At 35.5% G+C, this 24,173-nt stretch overlaps 2 protein-coding genes across 6 annotated transcripts; both read left to right on the top strand.

The window, feature by feature from the left end:
- The first annotated feature begins 327 nt into the window (after positions 1-327).
- Positions 328-5,177, top strand: LOC122309013. Of its 3 annotated transcripts, XM_043122345.1 has the most exons (9): positions 422-564; positions 782-834; positions 1,088-1,350; positions 1,813-2,112; positions 2,227-2,520; positions 2,596-2,925; positions 3,013-3,087; positions 3,165-3,446; positions 3,652-5,177. In XM_043122345.1, exons 3-9 carry the CDS (start codon positions 1,234-1,236, stop codon positions 3,793-3,795), a joined length of 1,542 nt encoding a protein of 513 aa, XP_042978279.1. In that variant the 5' UTR covers positions 422-564; positions 782-834; positions 1,088-1,233; the 3' UTR covers positions 3,796-5,177. The 3 variants fall into 3 exon arrangements, with proteins under 3 accessions (XP_042978277.1, XP_042978278.1, XP_042978279.1); XM_043122343.1 differs by lacking the exon at positions 782-834 and having other exon boundaries at positions 328-564; XM_043122344.1 differs by lacking the exon at positions 782-834 and having other exon boundaries at positions 329-564; positions 2,608-2,925.
- Positions 5,178-7,437: 2,260 nt separating this feature from the next.
- LOC122309012 lies at positions 7,438-18,920 on the top strand. Of its 3 annotated transcripts, XM_043122342.1 has the most exons (9): positions 8,962-9,099; positions 12,469-13,247; positions 13,806-13,878; positions 14,411-14,686; positions 14,786-15,097; positions 15,326-15,637; positions 15,866-16,177; positions 16,406-16,717; positions 17,186-18,920. In XM_043122342.1, the coding sequence occupies exons 3-9, from the start codon at positions 13,828-13,830 to the stop codon at positions 17,327-17,329; spliced, it is 1,719 nt and encodes a 572-aa protein (XP_042978276.1). In that variant the 5' UTR covers positions 8,962-9,099; positions 12,469-13,247; positions 13,806-13,827; the 3' UTR covers positions 17,330-18,920. The 3 variants fall into 3 exon arrangements, with proteins under 3 accessions (XP_042978274.1, XP_042978275.1, XP_042978276.1); XM_043122340.1 differs by lacking the exons at positions 12,469-13,247; positions 13,806-13,878 and adding an exon at positions 7,438-7,686 and having other exon boundaries at positions 8,810-9,099; XM_043122341.1 differs by lacking the exon at positions 12,469-13,247 and having other exon boundaries at positions 8,928-9,099.
- Positions 18,921-24,173: the final 5,253 nt, after the last annotated feature.

The raw sequence follows: 24,173 nt of genomic DNA, 5'->3' as shown, positions 1-24,173 counted from the left end.
TAAAAGATTCTTTAAAAAAAGACAAAATGGAAATGAACAAGAACCAAACACACATAAGTTGTCCTTCCCAAACCGCGTTTTTTAGAGCAATGATGTGATGTCTCCGTGTGGAAATATACTCATCTTTTAAATTCACAAAATAATATATTTTTATAATCTTATCCAAATGATAAAAAAATCTCTCAAACTTCTGGGTATTAACAAAGAGAAGCCGAATTGAGGGGACCATTTTAATAATAAACTGAAACTCAGAGGACTTAAGTGCAATCTTCGTTAAGAAGTTAGTTGTACTTGCTTTTGATTCATTTTCCCTCCATAAATAAAGAACCAACAGCCTGATCTCCATCTCGCTCGCGTTTGACCCTCTATTACTTTACTTAGAATCCTGTTTGTTCGCGACTGTGATGGATGCGTTCTCTCCGAAATTGCGACCATGGATGAGATTTCATCCGCCGGACGACATGGCCATCGACTTATTGAGGGCAAAGATCACTGGGAATGATGATTTAGTCGACTTCATTCCCGAAGCTCAGAGTTGCGAATGGGAGCCCTGGGATTTGAAAAGTAAGATACATTCTCCCCATTCTTACCATCAGAGATCCAGATTCGTGTTTTTTTTTTCCGTGCAAAAGTTTGTGATTCTTTGGTATTAGGGAAATGTAGTCTTCCTTTTTGCGAATTGTTGTTTGGATTTTTTATGTAATCGATTTTTCTATTTCTTTTTTGTTTATTAAACTCTGTTGGAAAAATTATTAACTGGTTAAGTTGATCATATCTGCAGGCTTAACCTTTTGGGATAACTGTTTATTTAATTGCTCTCGGGAATTTGAATCGGTATGAGAAATGTGATACCAATAAAAATATTTCGCTCTTCCTCAGTATGACCATTTGATTTTCTCGTTTGGACCTTGAATTTGTAACTTCATTGCTGTATGTTTCTTAATCATATTATTTATAATTTTATCCTCTTTTTTTGTGCTGTTTTAATTTTCTGCCATCTTTTACTGTACCTTAACTGTTTGTTTGATAATCCTGCATACTGTGCTCGTGTGTTTTACTAATTTTAGCCCTCGAACTTTATGCTTAGACTGGTTAGATTCAAGTTGCATAAAGACAGCATATCCAGAGTGGTGGTTCTTCTCGCGACTGGATCTGAAGCATCGAAGTGGGAATCGATCGAACAGGGCAACCAATGCTGGGTACTGGAAAGTGACTGGAAAGGACAAGAAAATCATGTCTGACTTGGGAATGATTGGAAAGAAAAAGTTTCTGGTATTCTATAGAGGGCGACGTAAAGGCAAGAAAACAAATTGGGTGATTCATGAATACCACATGACCCATCCCGCTCAGGTTGGTTTAAATGATTGGATTGTGATGTTATTGGCTTCACGTTTCTTCTTAATCTCAATTCTTATTGGAAATTCCTGTAAGTTTCGTTTGTGTGGAATTAAGACCATTTTTCTGCCAACCTTACGTGGATGTCCCCTTAAAAAGATGAATTATTCAATGAGCAAGGGGTGGAATCTGTTAAGTTTTTACTTGGGGTCAACCTAATCAACGAGTTGAGGATATCTTCATGTGTTTCAATTTGTAATTTTAGCTGTCCTCACTTTAAAGTGGAAGTCTCTTGGTTTATTATAACCGGTGCTTGTTCTTTTTATAATAAACGAGGACAAATTCCTCTATTTCATTATTGCCATAGCTCTAACCATTCTGATACACATCTTCACATTTTTTTACCATGCAGTTCTGTAGTAACCCAATTTGTACGTTTGATCAGCCTCATTCACTTTTTTGATGAACTTTATGCAGAACGCCTATGTACTCTGTCGATTATCCAATAAACACGAAAAAAAGAGTATTAAAGATCCAAACTTTAATGATGCTGGACCTGCTGTTTCATCTCCCGCCGCATCCAAATCTTGTCCTGAAGAATATGAGTCTGAGCTACTTCTTGCCTCAGTATTCCCGGCATCAGAAGTGCAAGCTACTACAACACCTGGAAATTTTGATGGAACAATATACATCACTACAACACCCGTCGTGTGTGATGACAAACATTTTAGTGCTCATGCTGCAGAGAATCAACTGGGAGAACTTACCACTACCAATGTGAGAAAAGAATTGAGTTTCAGCTTAAAACAGTTGTTAATCTTTTTCCGGAAGTTTAGAAGTGCAGTCGATTAATTAAGTACTTATCTGATCTTTTCATTATTTTTTCATCAGGATGATCTGCAACTAGGAGAAGCATCGAAAATGACCTTTGAGCTGCAGCAAATAGTAGCTTGTGAAGTTTTGACACCCTCAACTTCACCCCACAATACCCTTACTGTTTCATCCCCTACCACAGCTAAACCTTCTCTAGAAGAAATAGAGTTTGCGCTAGGCTTGGATTTGGTATCTCCTGAAGAATATTTTGATGGAAAGATGCTGAACACTATAGCATCCAGTAATTGTAACCAAAATAGTTATGATGCTTGCACTGCAAGAGATGAAGTGCCTGACGTAACAGCCTGTGAGGTAAGGCATCGAGCTCCTGCAAATCAATAGCTAGTGTGTTAAATATCGGTCCCAATCGTTTATGTTCCTAATCAGGTTGATTTGCAGTTTGAGGAAGGCTTGAGTATGTTTGATCTCCTACCGGAGCCACCTGATTGCAACTTGTACTCCTCGTTCCCCTTGGATATCCAATTTGGCATGTCTTACCCCGTCACCAATGACTTGAACAACACTCAATGTGGGATGTATTTTCAGTATGGTGCTAGTGAGCCTGCTGCATATGGCTATGAATTTTCAGATCCAACACTTGATTTTCCTAACGAGTACATTCAAAATACGTTTGTCAGTCAAAAGAATCTCACTTTGGTCTCTATTAAGGACAATGGATCATGCAGTGGGTTTGATGCAAAAATGGCCAATAAACCGGTAAGTGGAGCTCTCAAGTTCTTTTTAGTTAATTGATAATTGCAGGTTAAGCTTAGAAATTTTGTGTTGGGTTGTCTCAATTTGCAGCTTGAATGTTGTGACCAAAATAGTTATAATGCTTACACTGCAAAAAATGAAGTGCCGGAAGCAACAGCCAGTGAGGTAAGGCATTGAATTCCTACACATGAACAGCTAGTGAGTTAAATACCTGTCTCAATCGTTCATGTTCCTATCACCAGGTTGATTTGCAGTTCAAGGAAGGCTTGAGCATGTCTGATCTCCTACCAGAGCCACCAGATTGCAACTTGTCCTCCCTGCATCCCTTGGATATGCAATTTGACATGTCTTACCCCATCTCCAATGACCTTGCCTCATATGGCTATGATTTTCCAGATTTAGAACCTCATTATGTTAATGAGAACCTTGCAAATATGTTTGGATGTCAAAAGGATCTCACTTTGGCCTCAATTAAGGACAATGGATCATGCGGTGGTTCAGATACAAAAATGGCCAATGCATCGGTAAGTGGGATATCTCAAGAACTCTTTTTATTGATAGTTGCAAGTTGGGCCCGAAAGCTTCGTGTTGGGTTTTGTTGATTTGCTGCTGGAATGGTGTGGGTTGCTATAATCTTTTGTGGGTACATTTAACTGAATGAGTTTTAGATGTCTTATATTTTCAGATTTATTGGTCTTTTGAAACCTAACCTTGCATTGTTCTTGACAGTTTGACTCAACAATTCAAGATTCTGGAGAGATGAGCAAAAGAAAGGCTTCATCAGGGTTGCCAAATCTGGAATCCCACCTGGTACGGATGGGAGGTTCTTTCAAATCAGATCGTGGGATGGTATCCAAAGGTTATGATTATTAAATGCTTAATGAAATTAGTATCCGAAAATTTCATTAAGCCTTTTAACCCTTGGGACGTAGTTTACAAATACAAAATCTTCTCTCATAAAGTTATATTGAAATAAATTTTTAAACCTACCTACCTACTTTCCCAAAGTCAAAATTTATTTTTTCAAAAAATATTTACTCAAATTGTTTTCTACCTTTTCCAAAAACTCAATAAACAAAACATCTCAAAATAATTCTTCAAATTTTGAGAGATGTGTATTGTTTATAGATGTTTGGTAAATGAGAGAAAATTTGAATAAATCTTTTTAGTTTTTTTTATTAATCTTTATGAAAAGTGGATAGGTAGTATTGAAAAGATGCTTGAATATGATTTTTTAAGAGTAGTTTTTATTTTTGTGTTTGTAATAGTCTTGATTATTGAGTTTTTATAATAATTGGATGTAGAGTTGAACTAGTGAATTATTTTTTTTTAAGAATTTGGAAATGTTTGCTTTGAAATCTTCAAATTTATTGATTACTTTTGGTAACCAAACAAGGCATCCCAAAACCTTTTTGTCATGTTGTAGAGTACCAGAGTCACAAAATACACCAACCAAAACAGTCCATGACCCCAACGACCTCCAAAAACCCAACAATTTGAATTTCTTCACATTTCTACCATCAAACCATAACCTAATGATGCCCTAAAAAGGGTCCTTACATCCATGAAACTTTAGCCAGACAGGGCCTTAAGTTTCATGGATGATGTCATGCTGAATAATTATTAGAACCCTCATTTAAATCTGGTTCTGATAATCATCTGGATGATGCCATATGAAATGATTCTCAGGATTCGTTGAAAATAAGATTCTTATAATCACATGGATGTTATTAAATCAAATGATTATCAGAAACCTGATAAAAAGATCAGGTATTTATAATCATATGAATAACACCATACCAAATGATTATTTGAACCTGAAAAACAGGCTCTAATCATCATATGGAAAATGATTAAACATGGGTTCTTCTTCTTACCCATTACATTTGCACTAAGTCAAGATAGTGTGATCTGTGTATTTGACCTGGAATTTTTCTGGATTTACCTCCTTTCAAGAACTTGTCAAGACTTCATGGAGTACTTCTGCAACTATATTTACGGCAGGTGAAAATGCATCACCAGGGAAGTGGTCATGGGAGATTAGCAACCATGGAAGATAGATTAAGATGTGTACTTTTGTTCAATCTACTTTATGTTGCATGTAAATAACTTTGGTTTGCACTTGAGCTATAGACAATTTGTTAAATAATGTTGTATTGGGTTTGAAGACATCTGTCAAATACTCTTAAGGCTCACGCACGATGACAGAAGTTTATTTTATTTGTACCTTCAAGTTAAGGAGATTTGAGCTTAAAGCCTGGGTGCCATTAAAGCTGATGCATCGATTGCTTTCTTTGTTTTATAGAGTTAAGACAGAATCTATGTCAATATGGTAATCCCATGAAACTTAATTGGTGATGGTGTCACGTGGAATGTGCCAGATGTTTTCTTGCTTCCTTTCTTCTCAAAATTCTCCCCTGCCATGGTGTTAAGAATCTTTCAATTATTCAAGGCCTATGGGAAGAAAATTCTCATGAACAGAGCCCCATGGAATACGTCTGTTTTGAACCAGATTTGTGATTTAGCTAAATCGTACCTTGTACTTTGACATATTACATTTGTGTCCACCCCAAATACTAAAATTTGACATATCACACATTTCAACTATTAAAACCTAACACTTTGTACCATCGAATGTAGAGACCATTGATGCAAGATCCACCTGGCAAAAGTTGCCAGACAAAAAAAAAAAAAAAAAAAAAAAAATGCTATCCTCCTATTGATATTTGATCCTACGGCATGTTGATTTACCTTCTATTCCAAGGAAAATCGGCATTAGCGAATCTCTTTAGACCTTATTTGGATTCAGAAAATGTTTTATCTATAACCTCATTTTATCTTATCTAACTATTATAATTTTCTCAAATTTCTATACAAAATATAATAAATAATTCAACATTTTCAAATTTTAAAATAATAATAATATTAAAAAATAATATTTTAATAATATTTTATTTAACTTCAAATTTTCATCTAAAACTATTTCATCTCAAAGCATTCTCAATGGATTAGCCAAAGCTAAATGACAATTTTGATGAATGTGAGATGAATTTTGACTTTTGGCTATTTCATTCACATAAATCTCTACATTAAAATAGCTATTTTTTTATTATATAATAAAATAAATAATATTTTTAATTATATATTAATTTATTTTATTTTATTATTTTTTTACCATTTTATAATTTATTTTATTTGAATTGTATGCGATAAATTTTTCATGGAAATAATGGTTGGAGTTAAATAGAATAATGAAAGGATAAATGAAGAGATAGAAATAAATGATAAAATATATAGTTAATCTATCTACAATAACATTTAACATTTAAATTTATAAGTTTTTTAAAGTCTCTATAGCTAAATATTTAGATTTTACCTAATTTATTGTGGTAATATTTTAAAATTTAATAATTAAATGTGAAATAGATTTAACTTTAACTGACCCATTGATACTGCTTTTATCCTTCTATTCGATCCAGCCCAAAAGCTGGAAGGAAAATTGCACAACCTCTTTTTAAAAGTTTGGCTTTCCCTTCCCTTGTGTTCGAAGGGCAGTGAAAGTGGGGAGTGGTACGCACATGTCTGCCATTTTCAGTTCACTTTCACAACTTTCCAGGTCAATGGTCTACAGATGATTTTGACAACCTCAGACTCCTGTTTTTCTATCTTATATTATTCAAATATTTTGTGAATAACAATAATAAATAATAAAAATAATTAAATAATAAAATAATAAATAATAATAAAATATTTTGAAGAACAATCTACTATTCAAACTTAATCTGAATATTTCGTATTTATTTGTTTTTACTCCTTGATATTTATTTATTTATTTTTATTTTTTTAGATGAGATTAAAATATTTTTCCACGTTGGAATGTAAAAACATGTTGTCAAAATACAAATTTTAAGGAAACAACATATTTTAGAAAGATATAAAGAAATTGTGTTTCTAGGATTCTATTTCTATCCCTATAGAATGTTTATTTTATTTTAAAACGATTAAAAACAAACAAAAGTGTTAAGGTTAGCAATTGAAAATTAGAAATAATTAGAAATTAGTCTTTAACTTCTCCAAACCAAAACCCCCCATCCTTATATACCTTCATATTATAATAATTATTGCGAGAACAATAAAAAAAATATTTTTAATTATCCTCTCAATTGCAAGTGATATGGATTCTATTTATTATGTAAAATAAGTCTATTTTAATCATTTTATTTGTTTATATAATGCAAATTAACTAAAAATAACATATATTTAGAGCCATGGTTTAATTTCGATGAAGAATAACTTAATAGCCAAAGAGAATGCCTTTTACTCCTTATCAACATGTATAAAATACCAAATTTATCTATATTCTTTTTTAAAAAAATTACTGCATTTTTACAGCAGATTGGTATGGAAATGCAACCTTCGTCAAGAAGTTCGGTGGGCCAGCTTATATAGACTACTATTTTTTCTGTGCATTAGCTTTTATAGACTCAACTTGACTTATATATTTTGGACCCAATTGCTTGCTCTCACTTCAACACTCTCTTACTTGTATTCACACTAATTTCCTCCCTCCCTCCCTTCCTTCACTCACTCTCTGTCGGCGTGTGATGGATGAATTGCCTCCGGACCTGCTACAATGGATGAGATTTTTTCCCTCGCACAAGAAGGCCATCGAAATCTTGATTTCAAAGATCATTGGGAATTGTAAAGGATTTGACTTCATTTTCGAAGCCGAGAAATCCAACTTGGAGCCCTTGGATCTGAAAAGTAATTCATCTTCCTATTCGAATTCTCACAAACCCTGATTCTTGGTTTTTTTTTTTTTTTTTTTTCCCCAAGTTTGTGATTCTTTACTGTACTTCGTTTATTAAACCCTGTTAGAAAATTATTAAGTTGATAATATCTGCAGGCTTAATCTTTCTTGGGATTGTTGGTAAATGCGTAAGCTGATGATACATGTAGGATAAAATCATGGGTTGAAAGTTACCATCATTTAATCGTGCACTCGGACTAAGGAATTTTTTCTTTAAATTATCTGAGATGCCGAAACTCCTTTTAGAGAATCTTATCCCCCGTTTCGTTACGTAATTAAGATAAGATGAGAAGTAATGTTTTGAATAATAAGCAATAAAATATTATTATAAGAAAAATTTTAAATATTAATTTTGTATTGAAATTTTAAAAAATTGAATTATTTATTATATTTTATATGAAAATTTAGAAAATTTGTAATAATTAGATAGATAAAATTATTTGATTAGTTGTTTTCGACATAAGAAGCGAATAAAAAATAAATAGTGTTGATAACTTAATTTATTTATGGGAAATTAAAAACTATTCCTCTCTTAAAAAGGAACGTTAGTTAGGAAGTGGACATAAAAATAAAAAGACCGCTCTTCGCTCTATAATTTTCTAAACCAACCATCTTAAGTTCTTGATAGTAGAATTATCTGGAGGTAGCCTTCTAAATAACACATAGATGTTCGTTCTTTAACCTCCTGCTTTGATTGTCTCTTCATCGAACAATACTCATAGAGACGATGAGATGTGAATAAACCCATTCAGCTCATTTGGGCCTCGAATTGGAAACTTGAAGATGTTTCTTTTGAATTTCGTAGTACTATTTTCACACCCTTTTGGTTGGTTTTAATATCGAACTCTTTACTTGCAGTTTTTCTTTTTTTCCTTTCTTTTTACTGTTTCTATTTTGCTACTTTATTTTTGGATATTCCTGCTTGAAACTTAAAACTGATCATTAATATATCCATTGCATTACAATGATTTGCTTGTAAGAGAAGATGTCATCACTGTTTTGCAATCATAAATACATTGAATCTCTGTTTTGCAATCACTGTTTTGCTAACGTATTTGACTCACTTTGGGCCTCAAGATTTGTGCTTAGCCTCGTTACATGTATGTGGCATAAAGATGGAGTATCCAGAGTGGTGGTTCTTCTCGCCGCCGAATCGGAAGGGGAAGGGAATGGAAAGATCAACCGAATCTGGGTTTTGGAAATTGACAGGTGATCCAAAAGAATTCAAGTTGGACTCGGTATTATTTGCAAGGAAAGACATTTTGGTATTCCATGAAGGGCGTGGTAAAAAAGGCAAGCCGACAGGTTGGGTGATTCATCAATACCAGATAACGCTGGACGAACTTGATGGCACGCGTCCCGGTCAGGTTGGTTAAAATGATATGGTTTGTGATATTAAACTGTTGCATATCAAACTGTTGCATATACCAATATATATATATATACATCTATATAAATTACAAATTGACATGATTTCATAGAATTCGTTAGATTTATTTTATAATAAAATTAATATTAAAATATAACGTATCATATCAAATTACGTCAATTTATAAATTTACTTTTAGATAATATCTTTATAATTAAAGTATTTTTTTCTTATGATATTATTATTGGATTTGGCTCCACTCAACTAGTCCTCCTCTTAATTTATTGTTAACCAGTGGTAGAGAGGAATAACGAAAATTTATTAACTAAAAATATTATAACTACTTTAACATATTTGGAGCGGTCCATCTGTTGGTAAGGCAACAACGTCCAATAGTAATTCGCCACGTTAGCAATTTAACACAAATCACAATAGGGTTGTCGGATAACAAAACTTTCTTTAGAATCCCTCATTTAGACTGCCGAACGACACCATCTCCAAGAGATGCATTGGGTGTTTGGAATAAAGTCTCGATTAATCCAAGAGATGCATAGATTCTTAATAAGGAGTTTTCCGGAAGTGCACCTTAGATAATTCAAAGGAAAATTCTCCCAATCCGGTGGCACCTAGAAATTGTTTGCATCCAATAATTCGATTCTTGGATTTGGAGGGATCATACCACCAAAGCCACCAAGGCAAAGGCTCTTACCACTTGAGCCAACCCCAGAGGTAAGTGGAAATTAACTAACATATCAGGCTAATATATATTGACAATCATATAGATCAAACCAAAATTTTAGAAATGAGTAAACACAATGAACACAAGATTTTGGCCACAAAACTTTTGAAAAACTTTTTAAAACAAACACCACTCCGGGTGCTCAACCACTACCGTTAAATCTACTATAGAAGTTTACTGCATTATTATCAATTTTGAAAATACTCACAAACGCTTGACCTTGAAGTAATCTAGCTTTCAAAATCCGAGTGACCCACTTTATAAGTTTTGCACCGTCCACACCAGTGGTCCCAACAATAATCCAATAGGAACACGATATGATGGAGGTTTGTTTATCAGAAGAACTTAAAAGCTCAATAGATCTCCTTAGAGTTTTCTCTTCTGAATACAATAAAAATAGTAGCCTTGACCTATCTCTACACCTTAAAAGTCATGCATATTAAGCTATATATACTTAGGGTTGGGTAGGCTATTTAACGAGTCCAAATCCAAGTAAAATTGTGTTTCTTGGAACTTTCTCTCTTGCCAATGTTGAGCGAACTTTCTATCCAATTTTCTCTTGAGCCAATATCGAGATGTTTTGATCTAGTACATGTTGGAATTTAAAAATCTTCATGAGAGATGAAGTTGTAGAGTTTTCGTTCAGCTTTCCAACGCCACCAAGATCATCTCAACTCCGTGTTGAGATTAGAAGTTATAAGTGTTTTTCTATGTGTAGCTTGATCTCATTAGGTCTAGTGAATTTGTAATCTTTATATTTTTTTTCCAATTTCAACGTAAACTCTACCCAACATATTTATAACTCAGTTGGACAAATTGTGTTGAAAGAATATGCCAACATATTATTTTCATGTTAACAATTTTGATTCCCGGCAAAGTACTCCAATAACTAGTCACAAGGCCATGTTTGGATTCCAAGAATTTTTGGAATTTGTTTGAGATTAGGTTTTGGAATAGGAGAGAGAATTTTTTGAATAAAAATCTTTTTTAAATTAAGTATTGTATTGGAGTTTGTGAATGTAGGTAGATAAAGTTGAAAAGATGTGTGAATTTAATTTTTAAAATTATTTTTTGTTTTGAAATTTGTAAAAAATGTATTATTATTATTATTATTTTTTTTGGTTTGAGTAATGATTAGAAGAAAAGTTGAAACTTTGAAATAGAAGAACTGTCTTTAAGTAATGATTGGGAATGAAGTTATGAGCAAAGTTGAGAGATGTCGAAAGATTTTGAAAATCCTAAGGTTGCCGAACTTGGCCACAACTTCATGTACAATTTCATAAAATCCCCCAACCACAAATGCTATGTTGGGAAGCACCACCAAAGAATGATAATATTAGAGCTAATACTTAAATCTTTGTTTGGAAAATGGCTATGGAAATACCACAATGAACAGGGAGGCATTGTGGAGGGTCGCCATAGAATCAAAGTATGGTGAACCATAGGAAGGATGGTGTTTGAATGAAGTAAGTGGGCCATATGGGGTAGGGCTATGGAAACACATAGAAGAGGATGACACATATTCAAGAAATATCCGTTTTGAGGTTGGTGATGGGTCCAAAATAAAAATGTGGCCAGATGTATGGTGTGGCGAAAGGGCACTTAAGGAAGCTTATTCAGAATTCTAAGGCATTGCAAAAATGAAAGAAGCCTCAATTGCGAACCTCCTAGTCCTATCTAATGGTACTCCACAATAGAATGTTACATTCCTTAGAGATGCACAAGATTAGGAAGTTAGCGTTTGAGGTTCTATAATTTAGTGTACTCTACTCGTATGATGGGAGGAGTTGAAGACAAGAGTTTTTGGCATCCCTTTAAGATAAGTTCACCGTCCACTCCTTCTATCAAGCCATAACCACGCAAATACAAATTTCTTCCCATGGAAGAGTTTTAGAACGCATAGGCACCCTTAAATGCAATTTTTTTTTTTTTTTTTTTTTTTTTTTTTTTTTTTTTTATGTATGGATGGCTTCCTTGGGAAAGATCATCACACTAGACAACCTACCGAAATGCTGAATCATAGTCATGGATTGGTGTTGTATGTGCAAAAAGAGCGGAGAGTCCGTCGATAATCTATTACTTCATTGTGAGATCGCTATGACCTTGCGGAATGAATTCAGACGGAATTAGCTTGTGTGATGACAAAATGGGTAATCGACTTGCTAGCTTCTTGGCGAGGCATTCAGGGCAACTCTTGGATTGCAACAGTGGGGAATATGGTTCCAAGTTGTTTATAATGGTGTATTTGGAGGGAGATTATTGAAAGAATCTTTAAAGATCGAGAGTGTTCGATGGATGAGCTCAAAAATCTATTTTTCAATACTTTACTCCATTGGTCATTTGGAATTGATTTTAATGGCATGACTTTTCATGAATTCCTTGTATTACTAAACTAGCAGGCTAGGTGATGCTATGTCTTGTATACTTGGGCCTTTCTCTATTTTTATGATCAATAAAATTTTGTTTACTAATCAAAAAAAGAATAGGAACATCTGTGCTTGAAATCATAAATGTAAATAATAAAAAAAAAAAACCTCAAATATGGGGATGTTCACATCATATATTTCACTTGGATAATTTTGGACCCGTGTAACTGACGAGACAAAATGATGATAATGAACAAAGCAGTAACTGACAAGAAGTACAAAATACATGGTTGAGAGGGGGGGTTCCCTCCAGGAAAAGCCCAGGCCTCAAGGCACAATAAGGACTTGGGCCCATTGGGCAGGAACAGAATCATGCTTGGGGCCCGAAACGGGAAGTAAGAGTACAGGACCTGTGACACGTCGATCCATCTAGAGAGATCTGCGCCCAGGCTTGACTCGGCCAATGAGCCCATCATGAACAGGGATAACCTGAGATCCGAGTGGTCAGTAGAGTCCTGCTAGGAAGGGCCTGACAGATGCTGCCCCAGAGCCAGGGCGGCTGGGTATGTCCAAGAATGGGTGCCCCTAAGCAAAGGCACGTCGCATTAAATGGAACGTGGAGGAGTGTATGCCACCACCAGAGGCCACGCTGCATTCAATGCATGTTAGGGGAGCTATGCACGCAACAACAACGTGTAGCCTGAGGTGTCGAAGGACGGCACGACCATGACCTGACACCTCGTCGCCTGACAGGGACGCTGGTGACCGGTCTGACCCATGTACGACCTGATATCCCATGATTTTCCTCAGCGACCAGGCCCAAGTCAGGTATAAATACGCCAGTGCCACTAAGGTGAAGTCTCTAGACTCTTCTTCTTTGTGGTTCTCTTGATTTCTCTTCACCACTTAAAGGAGTCCTATCTGACTTGGGCATCGGAGGGACCCCAGACCTTACCAGAGCCCATCCTTCACCTTTGTTGCAGGATTCGATGTTGGGCCATCGTGGAACTGCTCGGGTTACAAAACACGACATTAACAATGGTAATGACATGGAAATAAATGGTAGAAATAATAAGAATAAAGTATAACTAATGAAAAGTTCAAGAGACGGGGTATTAAAGTTGTCATAAAGGGCGAAAGTAATACGGAACAAAGTGGTAACTGACGAGAAATACAAGAGACAGGTAATAAAGTGGCAGTAGAGGGTACATTTGGCAAGAAGATGAAGAGTTATATTATGATCTTGATGTGGCTTAGCAGAAGAAGAGTATTGTCCTTAAGAAATTGAAAAATTATACTCAACAGCCCTACACCGAATGAGAAAAAAAATTAAAAAGATAAACAATAAAAACTCACATTAGCAGGTGTGTGGTATAAGATTGTTGAGTAGGACTCTAAGAAATTATATATATATATATATATATTTATGTTGGGGAACCCTCCAAGGCAAGGCTTTTCAGACCCATCCTTGCAGAGTAAACTCCTGTCCTGTGCACCTTTATTCAAGCATAATTCAATTTGTTTTTATTAGTTTTAATTGTTATTTTTTCCTAAGATTTTTTAAAATCTTTTTTTAATACTAGTTTTATATCTTTTAAGGGATGGATGGCTTGGGATACTGATGCTAGTCTCAACTTTTTGGTTCCTGATGTGTGGCATCTCTCGTCATGTGGTATGCATTTCATTTAAAAACTAATGAAAGGACCTAAACACTAAAGTGCGAGTTTTTTTAAACCAGGGAGGTAACATGCGATATTTGGAAGACAAGGTGCTGGTTACTATGAAAACATTAACTGTTTCAAAAGTTTAAGTGATGAGAAAATGTAGATTTAATTATTTGTCTTATATTTTTAATATTTCTCCTCACGTGTGAATCAGACTCCTCTCATTGAGTAGGCTCAATACGTGGAATATATAATTAAATGAAGTAGAGTACATAGTCAGGATTCGAACTTAGGATTTTTGCTCTAATATAATGTGAAATTGCTATTTGTCCTAAAAATTGAAGTCGCCGTGAAGAAGTATATTTAATTATTTGTATTATATTTTGCAATTAACCAAAAAAAAATCCCATATTTCATTGTTGTCATGTACCTAGGCTTTCTGAATCCCATCTTTACATATGGTTACTTTGCAGTTTTGTATTAACTCAAGTTTCTAAGTTTTGATCAGCTTAATTCACTTTGTTAATGAACTTTATGCAGAGACCCTTTCTACTCAATCGTTTTTTTTATCAAGAAGATGAGAGTCGCGTTCAAAACTTCAAATATGCTGAGCTTGCTGTTCCATTTAGACATCAAGCATTAGAAGTGCAAGCTACTACAACACCTGAGAATATTGGCAAAACAATATCTACCACTATAACACCTGTAGATCGTGATGGCAAAAGTTTTAGCACTCACGCTGCAGAGAATCAATTCGGAGAACTTACAGCACTTAGTAATTGTAATCAAAATGGTTATAATGCTACAGCTAGTGAGGTAAATCATTGAATTCCTGCTTAAAAGAAAATATTATATCAAGGGCAGTTAAGCACCTGCCCCAATCCTTTATGTTCCTAACATCAGGCTGATTTGCAGTTCCAGGATGGCTTTGGTGAGTCTGATCTACAAGTGCCAATAGATTGGAGCTTGTCCTCGCCACTCACCTCTGATATGCATTTTGGCATATCTCACTCCGTCAGCAATGACTACAAGAGTCATTGTGGGACGTCTTCTGAGTATGGCATGAATGAGCTTTCCAAATTTGGTGACAAGTTTCCGGATTTGGCATCTGATTATCTTAGTGAGAACTTTCCAAATTTGTTTGGCTGTCAAAAGGATCTCCCTTTGGTCTCGATGAAGGACAACGGATCATGCAGTGGTCTAGATGCCATAATGGCCAATGAATCGGTAAGTGGAGCTCTCAAGTACTTTTGATTAAGAAAATATCATCTTGAAGAAACTTTTGATGGAACAACATTTAACACTACAGCACTTAGTAATTGTAATCAAAATGGTTATAATGCTACAGCTAGTGAGGTAAATCATTGAATTCCTGCTTAAAAGAAAATATTATATCGAGGGCAGTTAAGCACCTGCCCCAATCCTTTATGTTCCTAACATCAGGCTGATTTGCAGTTCCAGGATGGCTTTGGTGAGTCTGATCTACAAGTGCCAATAGATTGGAGCTTGTCCTCGCCACTCACCTCTGATATGCATTTTGGCATATCTCACTCCGTCAGCAATGACTACAAGAGTCATTGTGGGACGTCTTCTGAGTATGGCATGAATGAGCTTTCCAAATTTGGTGACAAGTTTCCGGATTTGGCATCTGATTATCTTAGTGAGAACTTTCCAAATTTGTTTGGCTGTCAAAAGGATCTCCCTTTGGTCTCGATGAAGGACAACAGATCATGCAGTGGTCTAGATGCCATAATGGCCAATGAATCGGTAAGTGGAGCTCTCAAGTACTTTTGATTAAGAAAATATCATCTTGAAGAAACTTTTGATGGAACAACATTTAACACTACAGCACTTAGTAATTGTAATCAAAATGGTTATAATGCTACAGCTAGTGAGGTAAATCATTGAATTCCTGCTTAAAAGAAAATATTATATCGAGGGCAGTTAAGCACCTGCCCCAATCCTTTATGTTCCTAACATCAGGCTGATTTGCAGTTCCAGGATGGCTTTGGTGAGTCTGATCTACAAGTGCCAATAGATTGGAGCTTGTCCTCGCCACTCACCTCTGATATGCATTTTGGCATATCTCACTCCGTCAGCAATGACTACAAGAGTCATTGTGGGACGTCTTCTGAGTATGGCATGAATGAGCTTTCCAAATTTGGTGACAAGTTTCCGGATTTGGCATCTGATTATCTTAGTGAGAACTTTCCAAATTTGTTTGGCTGTCAAAAGGATCTCCCTTTGGTCTCGATGAAGGACAACGGATCATGCAGTGGCCTAGATGCCATAATGGCCAATGAATCGGTAAGTGGAGCTCTCAAGTACTTTTGATTAAGAAAATATCATCTTGAAGAAACTTTTGATGGAACAACATTTAACACTACAGCACTTAGTAATTGTAATCAAAATGGCTATAATGCTACAGCTAGTGAGGTAAATCATTGAATTCCTGCTTAAAAGAAAATATTATATCGAGGGCAGTTAAGCACCTGCCCCAATCCTTTATGTTCCTAACATCAGGCTGATTTGCAGTTCCAGGATGGCTTTGGTGAGTCTGATCTACAAGTGCCAATAGATTGGAGCTTGTCCTCGCCACTCACCTCTGATATGCATTTTGGCATATCTCACTCCGTCAGCAATGACTACAAGAGTCATTGTGGGACGTCTTCTGAGTATGGCATGAATGAGCTTTCCAAATTTGGTGACAAGTTTCCGGATTTGGCATCTGATTATCTTAGTGAGAACTTTCCAAATATGTTTAGCTGTCAAAAGGATCTCCCTTTGGTCTCGATGAAGGACAACGGATCATGCAATGGTCTAGATGCAAAATTGGCCAACACACCGGTAGGTGGTGGCTCTCATGTACTTTTTTTTTTTTTTTTTTAAATAGAAAATGATAGGCTTACTACCTTTTTACCACTCTTTTACTATTTTTAGTTTTTAGAATTTTAATTAATTTTTATTTTTACTTAATGGTTAAGGAAGTGACTATTACTAAAGTTGTATATTTTTTTAATTTTTTTTCTTAATGATTAATGATGTTAAAAAAAAACTTATGAAAATAATAAAAAAAATATTTTAAATACACTAAGAGTAATAAAGAGATGATAAGAGGGTAATAAGTCTATCATTATCATTTTTTATCGATGGTAGTTGAGCACATAAATTTTGTTGGATCGTATCGATTTGCGGCTTGAATGGTGTGACTTTTTATAATCTTCTGTGGGTACATTTAACTGAAAGAGTTTTATTTGCTTTATATTTTCAGATTTATTGGTCTTTTGAAACCTAACTGTGCATTGTCCTTGACAGTTTGAGTCAACATTTCAAGGTTCTGGAGAGAGCAGAAAAAGAAAAGCTTCATCAGGGTTGCTAAATCTGGAATCCCCACATGGTATCAATGGGAAGGTCTTCAAATCAGATCTAGGATCTGATTTTATTCCGAAGAATTACTGAAATTCTTCGCAGGATGAGTCTTAACTAAAGGCTCAATCCTAAATTCCCAAAATCTTCGTACTTCTGCGAGATAATTATTTCCCAACTAGTATCCCAAACCTCCCAACATATTTTATTTTGCTCAGCTTCTAATTCCCTTCCATTTCCAACTCCAGTATCTAAACACCATATCAACACTATTTTAAGAAGCCATTGCCAATTCCAGGTTTTAACATTGAACCACAATTCCATGGGGAACCTCCTTGGAAGTTGTGCAAAAAGGTTTTCTCCTGGACATGCATTTCCCTCCAATCAATTTCTAGAAACTTGCCTGCTTTAATCTCACCCAATGATACACAGTTGATTCCAAATTCTAACATTCCACCAAAGCCTCCCATGAGCCCAGACTTGTTACAGTCTAAAACCCTTTCCAATTTCCTGAACTTTTCCTAAGCCGGCAAATAACTCAAGCACAAATCTCAAAAGCCCAAACCCTTTTTATCATGTTGTACAGTCTCAGACTCGAAAAATACACCAGCCACACAATCCATAATCCAAAAGACCTAGAAAAACCAAATCTACCCAGCTATTAGTTTCTCCACAGCTTATAACTAGAACCAAAAAAATGAAACTTAAGCCAGAATGGCCCTCAAGTTTCATGGATGATGCCGTTCTGAACGATTATCACACTACAAGAAAAATGGACAATTGCGACCAATTAATAGTAACGAAAAGACTATTAGCAATCAAAATTAGTTGCTAATAGTCTTTTCGTTGCTATAAATTGAGATTGCAAAAGCCTGTTTTTCTTGTAGTGTCACTTTTGATAATCGTAAGAATGATGCCGTTCGCAAGAATGATGACGTTCTGAACGATTATCACTTTAGATAATTGTAAGAATGATGCCGTTCTGAACGATTATCACTTCTGAACGATGATCGTAAGAATGATGCCCATATGAACTCATAATCATATGGATGATGCCATGCTGATCAATATGATCAATGATGCCCATATGAACTGATAATCATATGGATGTGACCAGATAATTATCAGAACCATCTAGAACAGAGGTTCTGATAATCATCTGCTTGTTACTAAATCAAACGAGACACGATGTCTATTGATCTGGGAAAGATAGTGTCGTCTATCTGCTCTGTGGTTTTTCTGGTTTACCGACTTTCAAGAACTGTTCAAGACTTCATGGAGGATTTTACACAGCTATATTTGTGATGGGGAGAAAATGTATCACCACATAAGTGACTGTGGAAGATTAGTAACCATGGAAGATTGACAAAGACTTGTACTTTTATTTAAGCTACTTTATGATTCCTGTAAGTAATGTTTGCTTGTACTTTGACAATGGATACTTTGTAAATAATGTTGTGTTCTATTAAAGCGTTTGTTATAAGACCAAAATACTATCGGTTGCCTTCCTACAGGAGTCTAGAAGCACTTGGAAGGATAACATTTCCTTCGAGAGCTATGAAACTTGTACGCAGTTTGAAGATAACCCTCTTAGTCGGTATGCATGATGACAGAAGTTTTTGAACTGATTTATTTAGTGGTGAATTATTTTGGTATTTATAATGATAGTTCTCATTATTGTTGATTCTCTCTCTCTCTCTCTCTCTCTCTCTCTCTCTACGTATATAGACAACCTCTGCAACAGTTTTTGAACTGATTTAATTATTTAGTGGTGAATTATTTTGGTCCCAATGAGTAGAAATTTTCTTTTGCAGTATTTGAATCTTTAAAAGAAACTTATCAGTTTTGATTTTAACCTTCCCCAAGATTTCCTTGCTCTCCCTTTCTTTTCAAATTTTCCTTGCCATGGTGCTAAAAGTTTCAATTTACCATGTTGCACAATCTGTTGTGGATAATGCACCAGAAAATCTGTTGTATTGCCAGTACTACCACTAACACAGTGGAGATCCACTTCAAGTGCATGTTTTCTTCCATGCAATATACCTATTCTGCACCCCATAGGTCTGAAATCCCTTTTCCCAAACTCTCAAAACAAAGAGAATTTAAGACCACAAAAAGGGCAATAATGAATCAACAAAGCACACCCTTTAGAAGAAACAGGGCATCTGCCTCTCTTTATGTTCATCTATTATGTCATGGACCCCTTCACAAGATCAAACATCTTCATGATCACGTCACGGACCCACATTTAGGGTTGGGGGGTCATGGCCCACGTTAAAAATTGTTATAATTCATATGTATAGTTTTTTTTTTTTTTTTTTTTGTAAATGAGTAATTCCTATAATAAGTAATGCCTTAGATAGGGTTGTAATCGAGTCGGTATTTGACTTGCCGAGCTCGGCTCGACTCAAAATACTCAAGTTTGAGATTTTTTTAAAATATTTGTTCGAGTTCAACTCGATAAGTTAAAATCTCAACACGAGCTCGTCCCACAAATGAGTTCGAGTCGAGCCAGCTCGAGCTCGAATTGTTTTTTTTTTTTTTTGGAATAAGATTTAATAATTAATAAACTAAATAAAAAAAAAAACTAATATTGAATTTATACAACTAACAAGTAGAACTCCTGTTAAATTATAAAATTTTAAAAAATTTACAAATAATTAATATCTAACTAGTTGATATTTATCCAAAATAACAATATATTATATGTCTACATGTATTATTAATACACACACTTAATATGATAGCATATATCTATTTCATATATAGTTTCCACATACTAGTATATGAAATTATTAAATTTTATCGACTAATTATTATACAAATTATAAAATATACCTATGAAGTATATTCACTATATAGACATAAGTAATTAGAATACATATTATATATTTAATTATAAAAGTGGTATACTTATATTATTAGCTAATACATATATACATGCATATGTGTATGTATATATTTATCAATATATGAATGAGTTTTAATCGAGTTAAGTTAACGCGTCGCCTTGAGCATAAACAAGCCTTAGCTGAGTCAAGTCGAGTTTTGTCGGGTATGCATCATTTACAAATCAAGCAAATATTTGCTTTCAAGAACGAGTTTTTTTTTTTTTTTTTTTTTTTTTTCACGAGTCGAGTTTAACAGAGCCAGTACCGAGCGGGCTATCAAACAGACTGGTTCATTTACAGCCCTAGCCTTAGATGTATCAAGTTGCAATATTGGTAACTATAACATTATCCCATCTTAAGTGAGAGTTATTAATAAAATTATGGGCGTTGAAAAAAATTTGTTTTGTATGAGATATACTAAATACGACCCGTGGTGAAATAAACACTAAACAACTTGCAAAAAGTCTGCATAAAAAGTCAATTACAACAAATGAACTTTCATGTTTCAAAATTATCTGGATTTTCAAAATCTGGTTACATTATTTGAGTTATCCATATGATAGCAGTTTTAAGAAAATCCAAGATACATCATTTCATTTGATTGACAATTTGATTCATATGGTGTTCCCTCTCCCTTTCTCTACTATCACTATAGAACTGAACTAGTTTTTCATGTTCTAAAATGGTTGCTGAATTTTCCCATCCTTCAAACTGGATGGATTTTATTTCAATATAATTTATAGTAAATTAAGAAACTTTTGTTTTTGAAAGGAGAGTTTTTTGAAAAAAAAAAAAAAAGATTTTGTAGACTCTGTTTAAAACCTTCCAGAGCATTGGATCATTGATTAATCTGTGGATACAGACCTTCCCTTGTCCTCCATTGTGCACATAAAAAGGAGTGTTTCATTTCATGAAATCAATCACTTTCCTAGCTTTCAAACCTTAAAGGGACAGCATTAGTGCCACAGACTGTTCTGCTTCACTTGTTTGTCAAAATGAATCAACATCATCTTATCACAAAGAACAAACCTACCTTTAATTAAAGATAAACAGGATTTTGTCCATGAATTTGTGGATATCATGTGCTACGGTGTTGTGGAAATTGTAAGAGAGACTTTTATTCCCTTAGCCTGTCTAGCAATTACATCTCTTTTTTGGATGATTCAATAATTTAGCCTTTCCATTATAAATCTGTATGTTTTAGAAGATTTAAAATTCGCAATTATTCTTAAATTATTGGTCACCCTTACATACAGAGCACTCCAAAAGTGTTTGAGCCAAAAAAATAAAGGAAATCGATCACAAACAAAGAATCAAGACACATGAAAATCCCTACTGCACGATCTTGACCATTATGATGGTCACTGTATTGTTTAACATTTGTTCGATCTAACATGATTTTGTACATATAAACGAGTTCGTTATCCTAATTTGAGACACATATACAATTAAATGACTTTGGGATGAATCCTTTAGCTGCAATTCAGTATGAAGAACACATCATCTGTATCGCTTACATGATAAGATTTGATTTGGATGTTAGCTATTTGAAACTCTCATGCAAATGGGGGTTTTCGAAATATGAAAGCTAAGTTAATGGTGTCAAAACACTCAGAAAATCAAGAATATTTGGAAAAATTGGCTCTCTGATTTCAGCCTCCCCATTCACCACGTAACTAGCTGCTATACAAGGAAATTAGATAATATGCACTACATGGAAAAAAAACCCTTAACTGATCCCTAATAATCAGCCTATATACATGGTAATATATATGTACAGCTAATATTAAAAGAGTCCGAAATTGTAGAACTTCCTAAATGATATACGTTAACATCCCCCCTCAAATTGATGCTGGTAAGTCAACCAGTAACAATTTGCCAACCAAAAATTGATGTCGCTGTCGAGTCATTGCTTTGGTGAAGATATCGGCCACTTGGAGATCTGAAGAAATGTAAGGAAGAGATATTACCCGACTTTCCAAGGTATCTCGGATAGAATGACAATCAACCTCAATGTGCTTGGTCCGTTCATGGAAAACGGGATTGGTGGCAATCTGAATAGCACTAGTGTTATCAGCATGAAGAGGGGTAGAAGTAGTCTGAGGAAACCCAAGCTCCTCAAGAAGACCGCGTAGCCATACAATTTCAGAACAAGCAGTAGACATGGCACGATACTCGGCCTCAGTAGAGGATTTAGAAACACGATCCTGTTTCTTACATCTCCAAGAAATTAAGGCATCACCTAAAAACATACACCAACCCGTAGTAGATCGACGTGTATCCGGACATCCAGCCCAATCAGCATCACTATAGGCAACAAGTTGAAGAGATGAGCCTGTAGGAAAGAATAACCCACGAGTGGGCGAACCCCGAAGATAGCGAATGATGCGTCGAACTGCAGCAAGATGGAGATGCCGAGGAGAAGACATAAATTGACTGACCTGATGAACAGCATAAGAAATATCGGGGCGAGTAGTGGTCAAGTAGATAAGACTCCCAACTAGGCGCCGATAGAGAGTAGGATCATCCAGAAGGTCCCCTTCATCTTTCCTATATTTGACATTTACCTCCATAGGAGTATCAACAGAAGAAGTGTCCTCCAAACCAGCCAAGGTAATAAGATCTTGAATATACTTATGCTGGTTCAAGAAAATACCATTGGCCCGATGATGTACTTCTAGACCTAAGAAGTATGTGAGTCGGCCAAGATCTTTCATATGGAAAGTCGCATGCAACAGCTGCTGAAGCTTAGTGATCAAATCATAGTCAGTGCCAGTAATGATAATATCATCCACATAAACCAAGAGAATGACTATACCCGATGCAGACTTATGGAAGAAGAGAGAAGAATCATACTGACTTTGTGTAAAACTGAAGGTAAGAAGTGTACTGCGAAACTTCTCAAACCAGGCCCTGGGAGCCTGCTTGAGCCCATACAGAGAACGCCTTAGCTTATAGACATCATAAGGAGAAGAAGTAGTCATACCAGAGGGAAGTGTCATGTAGATCTCTTCTTGGAGATCACCATGAAGAAATGCATTCTTCACATCCATTTGATGCAGTTGCCACGACTGGGAAGCGGCAATAGCTAAGATGGTTCGAACCGTGGTCATTTTGGCAACAGGAGCAAATGTCTCCTCATAATCAATCCCATATTCCTGTTTGTTTCCCAGAGCTACTAGGCGTGCTTTGTACCGGTCTAAAGAGCCATCAGAACGAAGTTTTACAGAGAAAACCCATTTACTCCCAATAGGCTTGACTGTAGGAGGGCAAGGAACAATATCCCAAGTGTGATTCTCCTCAAGTGCTTGAAGTTCTGTTTGCATTGCATTTTGCCAACACTCATGTTCCATGGCCTGTTTGTAGCTAGAGGGAATGGAAATAGAAGATAAAGTTGCCACAAGAGAGACAGGGGAGAAGAAACCATACCAATTTGGGGGTCGAGAAGGGCGAGTAGATCGGCGAAGAGTGAGGGAAGCAGGAGCAGGATCAGGCGCCAGGTTAAGATCGTGAGAGGGCATAGAGGAAGTGGAACCAGACTCATGTCGATGACGTCGTGCATATACAAAACCAGGTTTGAACCTTTCCACAATTGTAGGGGAATCATAAAAGCTAGGCAGAAGAGATATAGATGCAGATGGCAGCTCATCATGAGATGGAAAGAAATATTGATTTTCAAAGAAAACCACATTCCTAGAAACACGTATACGACGAGCATGGGGATCATAACAAACATAACCCTTTTGAGGTATAGCATAACCAAGAAAGGCACACTTAACAGATTGAGCAGTAAGTTTATGTCGTTCATGAGCAGAAAGATGCACAAAACAAACACAACCAAATGCCCGAAGATCAGAATATGAAGGAGAATGGCCAAACAACTTAAAGAAGGGAGATACATGATGTAACGTAGGAGAGGGTAAGCGATTGATCAAATGAACCGAAGTAGAAAGTGCTTCACACCAAAAACGAGGAGGAACAGATGATTCAAGTAAAAGGGTTCTTACCACATCAAGAAGGTGACGATTTTTCCTCTCAGCAACACC

This window comes from Carya illinoinensis, chromosome 5 (genome assembly GCF_018687715.1).
Source record: "Carya illinoinensis cultivar Pawnee chromosome 5, C.illinoinensisPawnee_v1, whole genome shotgun sequence".
In the NCBI taxonomy this organism is placed as follows: domain Eukaryota; kingdom Viridiplantae; phylum Streptophyta; class Magnoliopsida; order Fagales; family Juglandaceae; genus Carya; species Carya illinoinensis.
Note: the sequence above shows the minus strand (reverse complement) of the source record. Positions and strands in the feature narration are given on the sequence as shown.